The sequence below is a fragment of the Podarcis gaigeae genome, assembly GCF_964106915.1.
Source record: "Podarcis gaigeae genome assembly, chromosome: 3".
Classification (NCBI taxonomy): domain Eukaryota; kingdom Metazoa; phylum Chordata; class Lepidosauria; order Squamata; family Lacertidae; genus Podarcis; species Podarcis gaigeae.
In genome coordinates this window covers 2,512,327-2,531,789 of record NC_139680.1, presented here as the reverse complement: position 1 = coordinate 2,531,789, position 19,463 = coordinate 2,512,327, and the positions used below count along the sequence as shown (strand labels likewise).

Below are 19,463 nucleotides of genomic sequence, written 5' to 3'. Positions count from 1 at the left end.
TGTCAAAAAATAGAGGCAAACCCATTTACACTAACAGTCCTGCACCAGTTGAGTAATACCCAAAGCTAAAGGCACCAGGGGATTTTTTTGCACTGTTTGCAGGCTGATATGAGTTGCATCTCAGCATAAGCTGGAATAAATTTCAATCCTTTGCATTGTTCTGGTGTGTCAAAATTAATTCACTGCAATAACAAATCTTATTTCTATCAAATGACAGTTACAATTTGGTTTAGAGTTACAAGATGCCTGTCTCAACTAAAGGCACGATCTATTCTGTGATCTGCACCTTCATCCCTTTGTTGTGAAATATAAGTAGGAAACATTGTGGCAGAAGACAAAACCCACCTGGAGAGGCTTCTGAGAGAATTTCCTGCAGAATCAGCAACCTGCATTCAGATATTTTCAGTAAAATGCACAAAGATTTCCATTTCCATTTTTATGAGGACTCCTTCAGAGACATTCTTACCTCATGTTGCACTCTTCATTTTAGGTTATTAATTCTAGACTTATTATATGCACTGTAGTTGAGCTGTCACACCTATTGTTTTTATAAAAAATGTTCATGTGTAACTTACATTTCAGTGAAAGCTCTCTCAGGAAAATCTCAGAGCAAACAGAGCTGCTACTCACACTGGACAGCTATAAAAATGGATGGCGTTGGGTCTTCCAGAAAGGTGTACAGAACTGAATTTCTTTTAAAAAAAATATTTTCCATCAAAATATCATGACATATAACAAGAATAAAAAAAGAATTCCATTCCCCAATCCCCCCCCCCCCGACTTCCCTCAACTTCCTCTTCTGTTTTGGAGCATATTAGCTTCTCCTGCTTGTTTTTATTATGTCTTAATTTTTAAAATCTTTAAAATAATAATAATTATTCTCTTAACATTTTGACTTCTTCATTATATTTCTTTATTCATTTTGTTCATTGCAAGTGTTTAATCAAACCCTGGTAGTGAGTCCATTTCTTTACATTGATCCATCTCCTAGCCACAGTTGTAGCAGACATAAAAAGTTTTTTCTTCTCTTTTGGCAGGTGAAATGCCTTTTGGCATTCTCTTTTGTCACCTGAAATGCCTAACAGAAAAGCTTCCGGATTTTTCACAAAAGTTATCTACAGAACTGAATTTCTGTATTTACTTTTCTCCTTCTTCACTTTTCTCCTATGGCTGCTGGTCTGATCTACTTGGATCATTCCCCCCCCCCCCATTTCACTTTCAATTTGTATACCGCTTTTCTATATTACTATACAGTGGTACCTTGGGTTACGGACGCTTCAGGTTACAGATGCTTCAGGTTACTGACTCCGCTAACCCAGAAATACCTCGGGTTAAGAACTTTGCTTCAGGATGAGAACAGAAATCGCGTGGCCCCATTAGCTAAAGTGGTGCTTCAGGTTAAGAACAGTTTCAGGTTAAGAACGGAGCTCCGGAATGAATTAAGTACATAACCAGAGGTACCACTGTACACAATTGCACACCTTATAACAATCTGATCCAATACAAAAATGTCACAATAAAAACATAACTTTAAAATATAACTTTATATCATATAAAGTAATATTCAATAATCTATTAGAATATAACAGTACACAATAAAATTAAGTATCAGCAAATAATGAACAGCAATTCATGGACAGCAGAAAGTCTCTTGCCCCTCAGTGTCCAAAAATTATTTGAGGTGGCAGTATGAGAGGCACTGCAATAGGGTGATGGCCGGACATGAAAGTTGCACCAGCACTCCGCAGTCTGACCCTAGGAGCACCGCAGCATGCTGCTTTCACCTTCTTTTAAACTTGATTAATCTAAGATTCCGTGGAAACTGAGGCATGGGGTGCTACGTTGAGAGAGGTTCGCAGGATATGCAAAGCGGTCTCTCACTTGCAATGTTAATGGCAGACTGCTTTAGCCAAGGGGCTGAACAGGAGGAGATTCCAAGCCCGACTCCGTTTTCGAGAGAGGCGAAGCGGAGAAGGGAGCGCTCGGCTCAATGGAAAAGTGGCGCCTTGACCCGGGTCCCAGTTGGACACGCAGGCATTCCTCCATCGCCACGGTCGCTTTACCCACAAAAAGCGCCTCAAAGCGACCCACAAGGTCTTTAGCCCTGTTGGGCTTGGGAAACTGAGAGACACATCTGGCTTCCCCCACCCAGAGGAAATGAGGGCGCCAACTTGAATACAATATGGAGGGGGGGGGGGAGAGGTAAGCCCTGCGCCGCGTAATTGAGCGCACAGACTCTGGGAATAGCAAGGACGACGACGACAACAAAATAATAATTTTATTATTTGTACCCGCCCATCTGACCGGGCTTCCCAGATATAAAACTATAACAAAGCACCACGCGCTGAAAGGCGGCCTCCAAGTCGTCTAGTTGTTCATCTCCCTGGCACCGGGGGGGGGGGGGAAGGGGCCTCATCCCCGCGGAATCTGCTCCCCCGGGCCCGGGAGAGGAAGAGCCGAAACAGAATCCGACCCTGAAATCCCTCTATCATAATCTAGGGGCAACGCTCACTTCCGCTTTGGGAAAAGCTTTCAAGGAACCGGGAAGCTTCCTGCCTCCAGAGCGGAGCGGCTTCAAAGGCGCATGCGCGCAACCCCCCCCCCGTTGAAGGAACGCCCCGCCGCAAGCGCCGCCGGAAACCCGAGAGAGCACCGCCTCCTTCCTCCTCATCCTCCAACCAGAAGGGGAGTTCGACCCCGCTGGCAGGCGGCGTTCCGCTAGTCCAAGGCTGCGCCTGCGCAGTGCCCTCCTGCACCCGCCTCGCGCCCGCGACCTGACGCGCCTCTTCCTCGCCGCCGGCTGCCGCTTCTCCTCCCGCCGCCAAGATGCCGCGGATCATGATCAAGGGGGGCGTGTGGCGAAACACGGAGGTAGGTGGCGCGGCTCCCCTCGCCCCCCCCCCGCCCCGTGCGCCGCCGTCCCTTCGCTCTCCGGAGGCCCCTCTGAGGCGAGCGGGTGGAGAGCAGTGCGCCTGCGCCAAGTGGGCTACGGCGCCTGCGCACCAGCAGCGCGCACTCTGTGTGTCTGTCCGTCTGTCTCTGCGTAGGAGGCGATGGCGCCTAATAAACGTTAAAAAAATAACATTTTTAAAAAAGGAAGCAATGCAAAGGTTGCAAGAGGCACAGTCTTATCCGATCAATAAATAATAATACATGTTAGTGTCTGTAGCAGCCTCGCACCCACTTTTTCTGCTCTTGCTGTGAATCCTCCCGGGAAGTAGGAGCTGGCACGCCCCTCCTCCCCTTGGAACTTAGCGCCCCAGAATGAAAAGTTTCTATATGGGCTTTGCGGGCAAGACTTTCCCTTTGGTGGATTTTGCTTTCCATTGTTTCGTTTGGATGCCTGCCCTTCACCCTGGGGTCCTGGAGTGCTTGGTAGCAATTTAAAATGCCTCTGCCAAAAGGTAGAAAGAACTGGGTGGGGATGGCTGGGGATCAGCTTTTAAGGCACGTGTCAGGTATAGTGAACGTTTGGCTTTTCAGATGTTGCTGAACTGCAACTCCCATCACCCCTGGCTGGTGATCAGTATTGTTGCAGCTGACGGCAGTTGCAGCTCAACATCTGGGGAGCCAAAGGCTCCCATATCTGATATACAGGATGGCACTATTGTCTTTTAAACCTCTCCATACCCAGAATGAGAAGCTGTTACATAAAGTCCTCTAGCTGGGGAGAAATAGTGTGTGTACATCCTAAACATGGAGAAGGAACTGGCAAGCCACTCCAGTATTTTGCCAAGAAAATTCCATGGACATAAAAAAGGAGAAGCTTTGAGAAGAAAGTGAGAGTTTCCAAGGCATGCTTTGGTTCATGGGGTCACGGAGAGTCGAACACGACTAAGACAACTAAACAACAACATCCTAAACTAGCCCCATATTTGTAGGCACAGATAAGTGCATGGACCTTCTGCTTGTGGTTGTAGTCATAGTAAGCAGGCTATGGCACTCAGGGGACATTTAAAACACAACTTTCTATTATTCCTATGCTTTCGTCAGTTTTGCAGGCTTTGACATACTAAAACCATGTGTGCAGTTCCTGGACACACTGTCATTAGTCTTCAATAAAAAACCCCCAAATACTGGAGTTTATCTTATCTTTAGCTGTTTGTGCAGTGTTGTGATGGAATTCTCTTACTCAGCCTGAATGAGGTGTGCCTACTCTAGTAGCAGCAGTAAAAGTTTTTCCCCTGTGATGCATTCTTTTAGCATCATTGTTGGGATGAAAAAAGCTTGCCTTGCCTTGCCTTTTTTTTGCATAGGGTATTGTTGTAATGCCTAATACATTTTTATTCTCTTTTCGTTTTAAGGATGAAATTCTTAAAGCAGCTGTAATGAAATATGGCAAAAACCAATGGTCTCGTATTGCCTCTTTATTACACAGAAAATCAGCAAAGCAGTGCAAAGCCAGATGGTAGGTACCAGAAAATAACCTATGGGGGAATTTTGATATGTTGTTATTGGGAAACTTCATCAGAGTTTATCAAGTCAAGTAGGTGAAGTGGGGATGACATATTGTATGTGTCAGAAATTCCTGCACAATACTCCACAGACATCCTAATTCTGCAATCAAAATAAGAAAATTTGTGTACAGTACTTGTTTCTGTGCCCTCTTGCTTCTCTGCCTCCCAAAGGCTGGCACAGCTGTTTATTGCAGCAGCCGTGGCTATAAGCTCTGCAGGCGAATGGTGCCACTGGGAGGCACCTCTCTTTTGGGTGGTGGGGCAGCAACTCAGAGCCAGGGACAGCAGCAGCAGCTGCCCAGAGGACCCTCAAGGAGAGGGGAGAGAAAAGGATGCTGAGGTAACACTCCACTAGGGAGGGTGTTCGAAAAAGTGTGTGAGGCTGCCAGGTCTGCAGGCAAGGGGTGACATAACTGGACTCCTGAGCCCCACAGGAGTCCTGCAGAAAGAATGTACCATATTTTTTGCTCCATAAGACACACTTTTTTCCTCCTAAAAAGTAAGGGGAAATGTCTGTGTGTCTTATGGAGCGAATGCACTGCACGGCAGAGGGATCCCTCGGCTGCTGCTGCAGTCGCAAGCTGAGGGATGCCTCCGCAGCCGGAGCCATGGCTCCTGTCCGCCCCTCCTCTCGCCTCGCGGGAAAGCAAGCAAAGCACCTGTCCTGGTGTCTCCCCCTCCTCTTCTTGCTCCAGCATCGCCGTGCTTTACAGCGAGAGCCGCTTACATGCTCTGCGCAGAAATTTTTTTTTCTTGTTTTCCTCTAAAAACTAGATCTTATGGTCAGGTGCATCTTATGGAGCAAAAAAATACGGGTAGTTGGTTAAGGGAGCCGTGGACTCAAAAAGGTTGGAAACCTCTGGCTTAGGGCATTTTTTAATTGGCCTGGGCCATGTTAGTTTTTCAGTGTAGATTACAGTTCATATTTTGAAAGTAGCCTATATACTACCTTTATAGATGCAGTAATTATGAGAAATAAAGTTGGCAAAATTGGGACTATTTTAATTTTCTTTATGTATCTATATACTATAGCAGATTCAAGAAAGGCTATGTGAAATCCTCTGTGGAGCTAATTTATAGGTGTTTAATCGTGTTAACAGTATCTTGAAAAAAATCTCATTTTTATTATTTTGAACAAGGTATGAGTGGCTGGACCCAAGTATCAAGAAAACAGAATGGTCACGAGAAGAAGAGGAGAAGTTGTTGCATTTGGCCAAACTTATGCCAACCCAGTGGAGGACAATCGCACCAATTATTGGGAGAACAGCTGCCCAGTGCTTGGAACACTATGAATTTCTCCTGTGAGTAATTCTGCTCTGTAATGAAGCTAGTTTTTGATACTGAGAGACCTAGTTACAGAACTACCGGTAACTCAGGATTTCAGAAGAAAGCTTTTAGGTGTTTAAGAGTTGTTGTTTGCATCCAGAGACAATTGAGGAGTGTACCTTTGGGGGTGAAGTCAACCCGTTAGAGGGTTACAGTTCTTGCTGTGGCTGTAGAGACCGTTACAGGAGAGAGATGTTTTGTTGCAGCTGGGGCAGATGAAGGTGTCCTGTTGTGCTGCTGCACATGCACCATATGCATGACTTGACTTTCTGTCTCCAGACACTCTGATAATCTGCAAGGGATTCCCATATGATGGGGTTAATGTAGCCAGCCTTCATTTCATGTTTGCAGACATCTTTGGTCTGTCAGCGGGCCTGGGACTGGAAGCCAGCTCCCCAGGGAGCACGTCCTTGGGGGTCCTGCCATCTTCCATTCTGTGTGCAGCAGCAAACACAAATATGGGCAGCAAACTCAAAAGGACAGCTGTGGGGCATGACCTATTGCTGCCATCTCTTAAAAAGCAGAAAAAGATAGGGCATCACAAAATGCCTGTCCCATCAATGAAGTAAGAAAGTGACTGTATCAGTCACCTGCACACTCACAAACTTTTTGCACCTCTCTTCTGTTCAGAACAGATGGAAAGATGGGTGTTCAGTCCTGGTATCCATGAAATGTGAACATGTTTAAGGAGGTCGTGCTCAATATAGGAGTGGGTGGGTGAGCAGGAACTGCATTCTGGATTTTTGAGGGGATGTTTACTGAGGCTCTTTGGTTGTGCCATAGGAAGTACTGGTGGGCACCATGTTGATAGCTCCTGATTTTCTTTGGGTTGGTTGTATTGTCTTTGGTTTGTATCCAACTAAGTCATACTGAGAGGAGAACCGCTGATATCAATAGATATGGATAACTTAAGTCCATTCAATGTCTTATATTGGTATATAGTTACAGATAGGTAGCCGTGTTGGTCTGCCATAGTCAAAACAAAAAAAATTCCTTCCAGTAGCACCTTAAAGACCAACTAAGTTAGTTCTTGGTATGAGCTTTCGTGTGCATGCACACTTCTTCAGATACACTGAAACAGAAGTCACCAGACCCTTCTGAGATAAAAATGGCTTTTTATCTCATTATACATGACAAAGCCATTTTTCACCTTCTCACCCCTTACTTTTTCCTGTAAGACCTATTGCAGTCACAGCTATCTGCCAATCACCCATTCCCACCACCCTTCTGAGTAATACCCCTCCCCACCTTCTCACTATATAGAAGGGTCTGGTGACTTCTGTTTCAGTGTATCTGAAGAAGTGTGCATGCACACGAAAGCTCATACCAAGAACTAACTTAGTTGGTCTTTAAGGTGCTACTGGAAGGAATTTTTTTTTGTTTTTATATTGGTATATATTTGCTTCATATTTTTGCACTTGTTCTACATGTTATCTTTTCAGGGATAAGGCTGCTCAAAGAGACAATGAGGAAGAAACTGCTGATGATCCTCGAAAACTTAAACCCGGAGAAATTGACCCAAACCCAGAAACCAAGCCAGCCAGACCAGACCCTATTGATATGGATGAGGGTATGCTTGAAACAGGTTTTATGAATTTGTCCCCACTCCATCCTTTGACACGTTCATTATATAGCACAATTCCTTCCTTTTGTGACTTTCCTTCATTAGGCCATCAATTGTTTTATGGTTTCAGTCAGCTATTGCAAGGCTGAATAATCTTCCCCCAAGCACAGAATTCTGTTAGCATATATCACATTATTTGTCTCTCACAAACACAGGCACACCATGTACACATGAATAGAGCTTGGCTTTTGTTTCATCTTTGCAAAGAAAAAGAGTTCCCTTTTTCTAGCTCACAGACTAAAGCTGCACAGAGATCTAAAACATCACTCCTGCATGGCCAGATCACTCGTGTGTGCTGAGAAAGCATTCCTTTTCAGAGATTAAATGTAGCAAGCCAACCATTTGTTTCATTTCCGCTTCTTGGGGAATGAAGTAAACTGGCCTTACAGCAAGAGATATTTGACTGCATGGCTAGTTTACTTGGGAAAAGGGCATGGCCAAGTGATAAAGGGCAAGCCTTGAAGAGAGTGCTGAGGGGCATGTAAAGAGGTATTGCAGACTGGATTAGGTCTTCAGGCTGGAGGTTTTTCCAAAGGATCCCCCTTAAAGTTCTGCCTGGAAATTAATTAATTAACTTTGAAGTGACTCCAGCTTGATAGGAAGAAATAAATTTTATTGCTATCATGTTAAAGAAAAAGTCATAATATACAAACTATTGGTGGACATGGTCCATCATTTTAACAATATGTGTGCATAGGATTGAAACCTCAGTAATATAGGAAGAAACTTGTTGATTACACCTTTTAAAAACCTATAAGAATAGAATATTTTTTTTCTTGTATTCATATAAGAGGTAACAATAGAGACTCCTGTTGGCCTAAATCATGTTTTGAACACATTCAGAAAAGGCAGAAGTGACCTGGGATCTGTTAACATACAGATTTTCCCACTTCTGAGAAGCATTTCATTCTTACCTATTTCATAGAGCAAGGTGTAAATGAGAGTGTGTGAACTGTGTACATTCCTTTTGCAGATGAACTCGAGATGCTTTCTGAAGCTAGAGCTCGCTTGGCGAACACTCAGGGAAAGAAAGCCAAAAGGAAGGCAAGAGAGAAGCAGCTGGAAGAAGCTAGGTATTACTTGACTCAGCTAAAACTGTTAATTGGCAGAGCTCCAGTCCAGGCAGGAAGCTTCTCCACGGAATAGAATAGCTGTCTTGTCATAAGATGCCAGCAGAATGGTTAATTCTACTCCTTGCAACCCCTAATTGAGTTGCACAAACACTGTCAGATTCTGCATCTCTCCCTAAGATGATAACAGTCATGCTTGGCACATGGTTTGTTTTCTATCTGTTGGAGTCTAATGTTGGGGAAATAAATAAATAAATAAATAAATAAATAAATAAATATTGGGCTAAGATTGAGATGGGATCTCAAATCTCAAGGCAGTGCTCCTGTGTTTCCCACCTATTTTCCTCTTCCCTTTTATTAATGACCCAAGTCACCAGGTTTTATTGATGCTGCTAGTTACCTGTTCTAAGTATTAAAATGACTATAAATAATAAACTTTAAGCAGCTCAAATGCTGAGCTTTGATGGGTGAAATCCAGGTTCAGTTCAGCACTGGCGATGAAACTCAAGGTATGGTTTGGTGCAAGTAAATATTTCTCAATCTGACCAGTCTTGCAGAGTTGCGAGGATAAAAGCCTGAAGTGTAAGATTTGGATTCAGGTGCAAGAAATAAACAAGAAGCTGTTTTAATTGCTTGCAAACCATGCACCTTTCTTAATAGTTTCTGAATTTTCAGGCATTCTTTATGAGAAGTCCAGAAACTCGGGATGATTTGTTAAATTGACAGATTTGGAATTCAAGAAAGATTCTTCTCTTCCTTTGCCCCCGCTCTGCAATCTGGCAGCAGCAGAAGTAAAATCAAGCAGATCCTTGAAACTTTGTGTTAAAGCCTTTTGAGACTTTGATCTCATGACTCAAAACTGATGTCTTGTGCTGTTACAGATAGGTAGCCGTGTTGGCCTGCCATAGTCAAAACAAAAAAATTCCTTCCAGTAGCACCTTAAAGACCAACTAAGTCAGTTCTTGGTATGAGCTTTCGTGAAGTGTGCATGCACACGAAAGCTCATACCAAGAACTGACTTAGTTGGTCTTTAAGGTGCTACTGGAAGGAATTTTTTTGTCTTGTGCTGTGTGTAGCATAAAGGAATACTCGTGTGGAACTAATTTTCAGTATGGACTGCAAACATTTTGCACAGTAAACCACAGTTAATGCTTCCTCTAGAAATGGCCTATTTTTCAAAGCTAATAGCTGTTCAGATTTGTGTTAATCTATCACACCTTTGCAGGCGCCTTGCTGCCCTCCAGAAGAGGAGAGAACTTCGAGCTGCAGGGATTGAGATCCAGAAGAAAAGAAAGAAGAAAAGGGGAGTAGACTACAATGCAGAAATCCCATTTGAGAAGAAACCCGCTGCAGGTTTTTATGACACATCAGAAGAAAACTACCAGGCCCTGGATGCAGATTTTAGGAAGTTAAGGCAACAAGACTTGGATGGGGAGCTGAGATCGTAAGTTGGTTCTTGACTGAAAAGTTACGTTTAAATGGGGCAAAAGGGGCACAGAGCAAAGTCTTGTATAATGTTGCCAACAGTATGTGCTATGGCACATTCCATCCATTTGTGTACTGTTGCTTATCTTTACTTTTTGTGAATTCTTATAAGACTTAGCATTTGAACGTTTTAGCTTTTTTAATAGGAAACCCAAGTTTCTAACTATTGTTTTTGTGGAATGAAAATCATTAAAATATCTAGCTTTTCTCGGTTGGCTGTTTGAAAACTTAAGTTGGAGCTGGTCAAGGAAGACACTTTGGTGGCTTGGACAGTAATATTGTTCTGTTCCTAATTTTTTTATTGCTCTGCTCCCATTTTCCCTTTAATTTAGGAATTGTTGTCATGCAACAAAATCCAAATCTTGCAACGAGAATATTTTAAATGTAGCACAAAATAATTGGTTCTAAACAGAGGCATCAGTGTATAATTCACACAGATCTGCTCCTTATCTCTGAGAGTGGTACAGCAAAAAGTCATGTTTCTTTAACTGATGGGCATATGTCATCTCCTTTTTTCCATCTAAAGATTCGTAGAGGTCCTCTATCTGCAGTCCTATTTGTGATGGCTGTTGGACCATTAACTATATTGATTTGAGACAATATTGGTGTTACTGGAGTCTCTGTTGGTAAAAAGAAGAAGTCAGATTTAATTTTAAATAAGTAAGGTGACATAGCCTTGACACCTAATCCTAAAACCTCACAGAAGGAATCTGATTAACATCATAACTGTATTTTTAAGGCTTGCAAGAATGATATGATAGAGGTCTCTAGGATAAATGGTAAGGATAATTATGAAAGACCAGATTTAATCAATAAATTAAGCATTCTTGGACAGATACACCAAGAATTTTTTTTGTCATGGCTGATATCCTGCTGAGTTAAACTTGGGAGTAGACAGTAGAGCCATTGAAATCAGTGCACTTTTGTAACTTCAGTCAATGGAATTCAGTGTGTCTACCTTGAGCATAGCTAACTGGATATTACCCTTTATTAGACACCTTATGAAATAATTTGTCAAGGTGCTGTACAATAGAAAGGAATAAAAACGTAATAAAAGCATACTACAATAAACTTCAGAGACAATAAAATGCTACAAGCAGCACAGTGCTGGTTGTTTTCTGTGCTTCAGAGGCCCAACTGGCCTCAGCCACAAGTCTGGCATGTAATGTTATCGGTGGCATCCTGTGGATCACTTTCAGCAGGCATCCTCACTTTGGCTTTCAGGTGTCCAGAAGGCTTTTTATGCCAACAAGCTTTTCAGGTTTAAAATCTTCTTGAGAAACCAGCCATTTTAATGATGGATCTTTATTGATTCTAAAAATTGATGCCACTTTTCTCTTCAAATTAATACAGTTGTCTTACAAATAACAACAAAACTTTATCCATCTGTCAATATGATGTGACTTTAAAAACCCCCACTTGTGCTATTGCAATAGATAAAGCACCCCACGCCTTTCTGAACTATTTATTGAATTATCAGTCATTGGTACTTAATTGAGGCACTTCTGTTTTAACAGGGAAAAGGAAGGAAGAGAGCGAAAGAAAGATAGGCAACAGCTGAAACGGAAAAAAGAGTCTGATTTACCTTCAGCAATTCTTCAGACTAGCGGTGTGTCAGAATTCACGAAAAAAAGAAGCAAGCTGGTGCTTCCAGCTCCTCAGGTAAGTTGCTTGTTCCTATCACAGCCTTGTGATTTGTTTAAGTCACTGCAGATGCATGTGATGTGCCCAAATCACGAGGCTTTCCAGAAATTAAGGCTCAAATGTGCACATATAATCTGCATCCCCCCCCCCTCGGATGCATGTTGCCCATGGACTCCTACTTTTTAGCCCCTTTTCATATCCCAGATTTGCAATGTGAGAGTCTCTCAGGGTAGCTTTATATCCATTCATTTGCATAGTCATCTTGGAAGCACCATCCTTTTTAGCACTATTTCATTGTGCCAGACACATCGTATTGCAGGAAATGCTTTTAGCACTGCAAAACTAGCAAAGGTTGTACCACTTTCCCCAGTTAAGTTGGAGGGAAAATGATGTAGGCTTGTCCAGTTGAAGCAACTGCCTTTTTCCTGTTGGTATATTGACTAAGGGCAGTCCCTATGGCACTATTTTAACAGCTAGCGTTTCTGATGTTAAGACAACTTTTCATTGTTGGCTGTTTCTCAGTTTATTAGGAATCCTGTCATATTGCGATGTATGGATTTATCTCCTCTTCTTAAGATTTCAGATACAGAACTTGAAGAAGTAGTTAAAGTTGGCCAAGCAAGTGAGATTGCACGTCAAACAGCAGAGGAATCTGGGATCACAAACTCTGCATCCAGCACACTTCTGTCAGAATACAATGTTACCAACAATAGCATTGCTCTTAGAACACCTAAAACGCCGGCAGCACAGGACAGGATCCTACAGGTAAAGCCTAAATATAGTTTCATTTTAACGTTGCACTGGTATCCGTTGCAGCTTCGTATTTTATTTGTAGTTAAGTGAAGTAAGTAATCAATCTTCCTCCTCTGCTCCATTGTGTTGCATGGCTTGTTGGGAATGGGGAGCTACCAACCCCTGCTTGGAACATAGCTTGCGGGTGGCTGCGTAGCAGGAAGACTAGATTGCAGATGAAGCTCAAAGATAGACTTTTGTTTCAACCTGAACAAGCCATCCTTTCTCCTCCCTGCAAGAGGAACAAAGCCCAGGATGTCAGTGGAAGACATTTTTATCAGTCCATTATACTAGATATTCAATATGACTAAATGGAATTGGTATTCTTGACATGAAAGAAGCAAAATACTAACTTTTCATCCAATTTTGTTAGTTGATATTTGAGCAACATTTGGTTTCTTTTTAAAAATTGCACCTTGACTCATTGGATTGGTATTGGTGGTTTGCCGGTAGTTGCAGAAGGAAAAAAGTGTTTTATTTTCCCTCCTACCCATCAATAGGTAGTATCTTTTGACATTGGAATATCTTTCTATATACCATATTTTTCACCCCATAGGGCGCACCGGCCCATAGAGCGCACCTAGTTTTTTTGGGGGGAAATAAAGGGGAAAAAAATCTTCCCCAGCCCCCAGAACAGGCTGCTATCCGCAAGCCTAGAGAGCCCGGTGGGAAGTCGCGCCGGGCTCCCAAGGCTTGCGGAGAGCTGCTCGAAGCCCGAAGTCTGGGGCGTGCTCCGCTGCGTTCCCCGGGTTTCGGGCTGCAGGCTGCTGTCCGCAAGCCTTGGGAGCCCAGCGGGAAGTTGCGCTGGGCTCCCAAGGCTTGCGGAGAGCTGCTCGAAGCCCGGGGTGCGCTCTGCTGCGCTCCCCAGGTTTCAGGCTGCAGGCGGCTGTCCGCAAGCCTTGGGAACCCGGCAGGAACTCCCGCGGGCTCCCAAGGCTTGCGGATAGCTTCCTGGAGAGCTAGAGGGGTCGGTGCGCACTGACCCCTCTCACTCTCCAGGCTTCAGCGAAAGCCTGCATTCGCCCCATAGGACGCACACACATTTCCCCATCATTTTTGGAGGGGAAAAAGTGCGTCCTATAGGGCGAAAAATACGGTACATAAAAATTTAAGGCTGTCATTGCACATTTAGAGCATTTGCAGTGCCTCATCACCATCCTGTGTTTGCATGAAGTCATGGGGGAGGGGAGCAAAATAGAAGGCAGGTCGCCCAACACGGGTGTCTGTGGCATGAGAGGGAGAAGGGAGAAACGGGGGAAAGGGGCAGTGTAAAGATTGGGGCAGCAGAAGATTGAACAAAGCAGGTATGAAGTATTTGAGGGCTCTGCCTTGTTTATCGCTCTTGTAAGGCAGCTGAGGAATGGGAGAAGTTTTCAGTATAGTGAGAACGAAGGGGGAAAAGTAGCTCTTTTAAACAACAGCAGAGATTTCATTAATGTGAGGATGAAGGAAAACGTATTGGAAGAGAAAGATTCAGGAGGTTACCACAGGAGTGGTTTGTTTATAAGAGTGCTGTGCAAAAGGATGCAGGGCGGAGGCATGGACATGGGAGCAAAGGTGAAAATGGGTGCAAAGCATGGCTGTAGAGCAGAAGAGAGAAATAACTTTGGAAATGGGTTGGGAAGGTGAAAAATGAGCTTAATGGTTTCATGGAGTGGGAAGGGGAAGCTCCAGGGAGTTAATGTGGGGGGAATGGCAGGGGGCAGCAAGTGGAGCAAGCAGGAGTGCAGCCCCTAGTTGATATATATATATTTGTAGACTTTTAGTTTGGAAAATGATTATTGTCTTTCTATCTATCTATCATCTATCTATCATCTATCTATCTATATCTATCTATCATCTATCTTATTATGCAGGAAGCCCAGAATTTGATGGCTCTTACAAATGTTGATACCCCCTTGAAAGGTGGTCTGAATACCCCTCTCCATGAGAGTGACTTCACTGGAGTAACACCTCAGAGGCAAGTTGTTCAGACGCCAAATACAGTGCTTTCCACACCCTTCAGGTAAGTCATCTACTTGAGCTGTTGGGGAAGGGCAAAGATACATTTGAACTTTTTTTTACTTTAATAGGGGTGTGTGTGTGTGTGTGTGTGTGTGTGTGTTGGACACCAGTTTTCCCAGGTTCCTCTCCATGATGAATTGCTGACTATAAATTCCAAATCCAAAACTGGGACTTGTAGGCTGGTAGTCTTTAAACAGTTAAAGATGTGCACAAAAATTGTGCTACCGCACTCATATTGGAGCAAATAATTTTTTTCTAGGACACCTTCCCATGGAGCTGAAGGGCTGACTCCTCATAGTGGAATGACTCCTAAGCCGGTAGTAGGTGTGACTCCAGGGAGAACTCCCTTGCGTGATAAACTAAATATTAATCCTGAGGAGGGAATGGCAGATTACAGTGATCCATCCTATACAAAACATATGGTAAGTAAGTAGGAAATTATGTTCATTTCCACAATTTTATCCATTGCATTTCACAGGTGGGGGCTCTCAGAAATGATGATGGATCCATCCACCACCATTATGTCTTCCAAAAGCAAATAGGAATTCATTTGAATCTTTACAAACATAATTACGGGCACTGACTAGATTTCCTGGTTTTTTAAAAACATTTTTTGTAAAGCATGGGTGCTCTAGTTTTGATTAGAGTAGTGACAAGCAAAGGGGATACATTTTAACTGTTTCTTTTCCTTTGCACCCATTTTCCTAATCTCAAATCCCCACCACCACCTAGCTACTTTGGGAGTTGACAACATTGCCGGGGGGTGGAGGTGGGAGAACAAATTCCTCAACTCAGTTTTACAGAGTAGATTATATAAGTATTCTCTAATTTAAGGAAGTGCATTTGGAGTTAGGAATAAGCACTTGATCATATCAAGGCAAGCAGTTGTGGCTTTTTGTGGGTGCACATGTTTGTAGACATCATTTGGGCAGCAGCTCAAGTTCTGTGATTGCAGCCACTGTGGTCACAGAAATAGACACGAGCAATCACAGTGATCGCCCTCAAATCCCAAAGTGACTTGTTGACGATTGCCTGTCAAGACCTTTCATTGCTTTTGAGAATTGAGTCATTTCATAACTCTGAGCCCAGTGTGAAAGGAAGGACACAAAGCTGGTCCATAAGTAGTTGAAATCACCAGGCAGGCTTAAAAATAAATTGAGTGCTTGCTTTATTGCTGTTTTTAGGAAAGTGAACATTTAGTGTATTAAATTACTTTTTCAACAGGAAAGAGAATCCCGTGAAAATTTGCGTCTAGGACTGATGGGTCTTCCTGCTCCAAAGAATGACTTTGAGATTGTCCTACCTGAAAATGCGGAAAAGGAACTCGAAGATCATAATGCAGATGATACATATATAGAGGATGCAGCTGATGCAGACGCTCGCAAGCAGGTAGAATGAATTATTAGATTTATAAAGCAGTGTAACATACTGTGTCCTTCTCCCATTAACTTCACCTAATTCATGTCTTAAATATCTTTCTAGAGTATTCGAGAAATGGAGCGTATAAAGGCACTAAAGCGGATGCACAAAGCAGTTCAGAAAGATTTGCCAAGACCCTCTGAAGTAAGTTGTTCCTAATTCTGAAGAAGATGAAATAACCTGAGGGGAGGGAATGCTATCAGTAAAATGGTGAATAATAAATATTTGTAAGCTGCAGTATCAGTATTAGCAACTGGAGGCCTGGAGCCAAGTCTGTCCCCTAAGAAGTGGGGGAAATGCCATTTAAGACACATGGATTTGCTGGCCAGTAGGAAGTGTAGGTCACGGCACTGGTCCACCACCCCTCGCTTCCTTTTCAGAATAGCCATTCCGGAAAGCCGATTGCTGGCCAAGCTGTTGTAATGCTAAATGAAATTAATAAAGACAATAGAACATTATTTTCTGATTTTGTCAAATTCTGTGGATTTAATGTGTGTCTTGTCACTCTAGAGCACCTCTTGATGTAATGCAACAGTTTCACATGTGTCGTGTTACATGACTAGCAGCAGTGGCTGCTCTTAAAAGGCTGGCTTCTTGTTTTTTGGATTAGGTAAATGAAACAATCCTGAGACCCTTAAATGTAGAGCCACCTCTAACAGATTTACAGAAGAGTGAAGAGCTGATTAAGAAAGAGATGATTACCATGCTTCATTTTGACCTTGTGCATCACCCTTACGGAGAACTCCCAGGAGGCAAAAAGGGGAAAGTCCCAGGGTTTGGACCCGGTAGCACAGAACACCTATCTTATCTTGAACACAATCCTTATGAGAAATACTCAAAGGAAGACATCAAAAAGGTATATATATCTTCTATTTCTCTGCATTGTTTATGCTCTCTGCCTACCATAGTACTACATTTTGCAAGGTTTACACTTTCTAATTCTGTTCTTTCTTAACCTGATAGGAAAAATTTCTAAAACTTTCTTTTGGGAGTGCTTTGGGAGTACTGATGGTGTTTCAGTAAGCTTCTCTCTGCTTAACACCCATTTTTACGATAGGACATCACTGAATGGCAATTAGAATCTTTTTAGATGAAATTTATGAATTATATTCTGGTGGTTTACAGCAATCATTACCAGTCTTTTAAAACCCAGGGCCCACTATAATTCCAATTTGAAAAATGGGATCAAATTTTTGGGTTTTTCCCACTTTCCCTACAATCTCTCTGTTTCTCTTTATTAGAAAAGAGGGAACTAAAAAACTACGTGGTGTGGTGCATCTGATGTTACACCTCTCTGCCCAAGACCATGATATTTAGCCTGGTAGTTACAGTTTGATTTCTCCATAATTAATATGACATAACCTTGTCATACCACAAATCCGAGAATCTCCCAGGTCTCGGATTCTGCCAGTCATTTCTGCTAATTCCATATAGTCTATCAGTTGCATCTGCCATTCTTCCAGTGTGGGCAAATCTTGGGTTTTCCAGTGCTTGGCGATAAGTATCCTTGCTGCTGTTGTTGCATACATAAAAAATGTCCGATCCTTCTTTAACACCCTCTGGCCGACAATGCCCAAAAGGAAGGCCTCTGGTTTCTTAGGGAAGGTATACTTAAATACCTTTTTCAACTCATTATATATCATTTCCCAGAAAGCCTTAACTCTAGGGCAGGTCCACCAGAGGTGAAAGAACGTTCCTTCAGCTTCTTTACATTTCCAACATTTATTATCAGACAAATGGTATATTTTTGCAAGCTTGACTGAGGTAATGTACCACCTATATATCATTTTCATAATATTTTCTTTCAAGGCATTACATGCCGTGAATTTCAACCCGGTGGTCCATAACCTTTCCCAGTCAGCAAACATGATATTGTACCCAGTGTCCTGTGCCCATTTTATCATAGCCGATTTAACCGTTTCATCTTGTGTATTCCATTTTAGCAGCAAATTATACATTCTTGAAAGTACCTTAGTCTTAGGTTCTAACAATTCCGTTTCCAACTTTGATTTTTCCACCTGGAATCCTATCTTTTTATCCATCTTAAAAACCTCTTTGATCTGAGCATAATGTAACCAATCTCGCACTTTATCTTTTAGTTTCTCCAAACTCTGCAACCTCCAATTATCTCCATCTTTTTCTATTATTTCCCAATATTTCGGCCATTTGGCCTCCATATTGAGTCTTTTCCGGGCCTTAGCCTCCATTGGTGACAACCACCTTGGGGTCTTATTCTCCAATAAGTCTTTATATTTTATCCAGACATTGAACACTGCTTTCCTGACAATATGGTTCTTGAAAGCCTTATGAATTTTAACCTTGTCATACCACAAATATGCATGCCATCCAAAAACGTTGTTAAATCCTTCCAAATCTAAAACATCAGTGTTTTCAAGAAGCAGCCAATCTTTCAACCAGCAGAAAGCTGCTGATTTATAGTACAGCTTTAAGTCTGGCAGGGCAAAGCCCCCTCTTTCTTTAGCATCAGTTAGTATCTTAAACTTGATTCTGGGCTTTTTGCCCTGCCAGACAAATTTGGAGATATCTCTTTGCCACCTCCCCAAACACTCCATTTTGTCCACAATCTGTAAAGTCTGAAACAAAAACAGCATCTTTGGCAATACATTCATCTTTATAACAGCAATTCGTCCTGACAAGGAAAGTTTCAATCTTCTAAATCCCTTTTAATTTCAGACCAGCACTTTTCATAGTTATCCTTAAATAGACTCATATTCTTCGCTGTTATATTTACCCCTAGGTATCTTACTTTTTTAACCACATTTAACTCTGTCTCTTTCTGAAACCTTTCTGATTCTAAAGGTGTCAAGTTTTCTTTCCAAAACCTTGGTTTTCTGCTTGTTCAGTTTAAATCCCGCCACTCGACCAAACTCCTTGTATTAGCAAATAAATGTCTACCTGGGATAAAGCCTGCTTGGTCCTTGTGAATTACTTCATTTAAAACTTTTTTAAATCTGCTTGCTAAAATGTCTGCAAATATTTTGTAATCCACATTTAGGAGGGAGATGGGGCGGTAATTCTTAAGTTGTGTCTTTTCAGTTTCTAGTTTGGGTATCAATGTGATGAAAGCTTCTTTCCACGACTCCGGTGCCTTCTTCCCCTCCATAATTTCATTGCAAACCTCCATTAATGGATATATCAAATAGTCTTTCAATGTCTTATAATATTTGGAGGTAAGCCCATCTGGCCCTGGAGATTTGCCCAGTTGCATGTTCTGAATGGCTTCTTCAATCTCTTGTTGTGTTATTTTATAGTTCAGGATTGTTCTATTTTCCTGAGATAGCCTTGGTAGACCATTCTTTATCAAAAATTGTTCTATCTCCACCTCGTTTTGCGGCCCTTGTGTATATAGTTGTTTAAAGTATCTCTGGAAACACTTTCTAATCTCCACTGGGTTCTGAATATTTCTTCCTTCAATCTCTAAATTTGTGACCGTGTTCAATTTTTGTCTCTTTTTCAGCTGCCATGCTAACAGCTTTCCACATTTATTTGCCGATTCAAAAGATCTTTGTTTCATTAGCTTAACTTTCCATTCCACTTCCTGATTTATCAATTTAGAATATTGTGCTTGGTAAAGTTTAATTTCTCTTAGAATCTCCTTTGACTTCGGTCTTGATCTTAACT

General features: G+C 42.2%; 1 protein-coding gene across 1 annotated transcript in view; it reads left to right on the top strand.

Annotated features, from left to right (window-relative positions):
- Window positions 1-2,717: 2,717 nt before the first annotated feature.
- The window catches only part of CDC5L (cell division cycle 5 like), a 32,995-nt gene continuing 16,249 nt past the window's right edge, over window positions 2,718-19,463 (top strand). Inside the window, exons 1-13 of the mRNA XM_083730241.1 lie at window positions 2,718-2,871; window positions 4,305-4,408; window positions 5,597-5,758; window positions 7,226-7,353; window positions 8,381-8,480; window positions 9,703-9,921; window positions 11,480-11,624; window positions 12,183-12,371; window positions 14,255-14,403; window positions 14,662-14,824; window positions 15,627-15,791; window positions 15,885-15,965; window positions 16,432-16,677. Of these exons, the coding sequence (XP_083586367.1) occupies window positions 2,827-2,871; window positions 4,305-4,408; window positions 5,597-5,758; window positions 7,226-7,353; window positions 8,381-8,480; window positions 9,703-9,921; window positions 11,480-11,624; window positions 12,183-12,371; window positions 14,255-14,403; window positions 14,662-14,824; window positions 15,627-15,791; window positions 15,885-15,965; window positions 16,432-16,677 (1,896 nt within the window). The 5' untranslated portion in view covers window positions 2,718-2,826. The remainder of the gene's footprint in view (window positions 2,872-4,304; window positions 4,409-5,596; window positions 5,759-7,225; window positions 7,354-8,380; window positions 8,481-9,702; window positions 9,922-11,479; window positions 11,625-12,182; window positions 12,372-14,254; window positions 14,404-14,661; window positions 14,825-15,626; window positions 15,792-15,884; window positions 15,966-16,431; window positions 16,678-19,463) is intronic.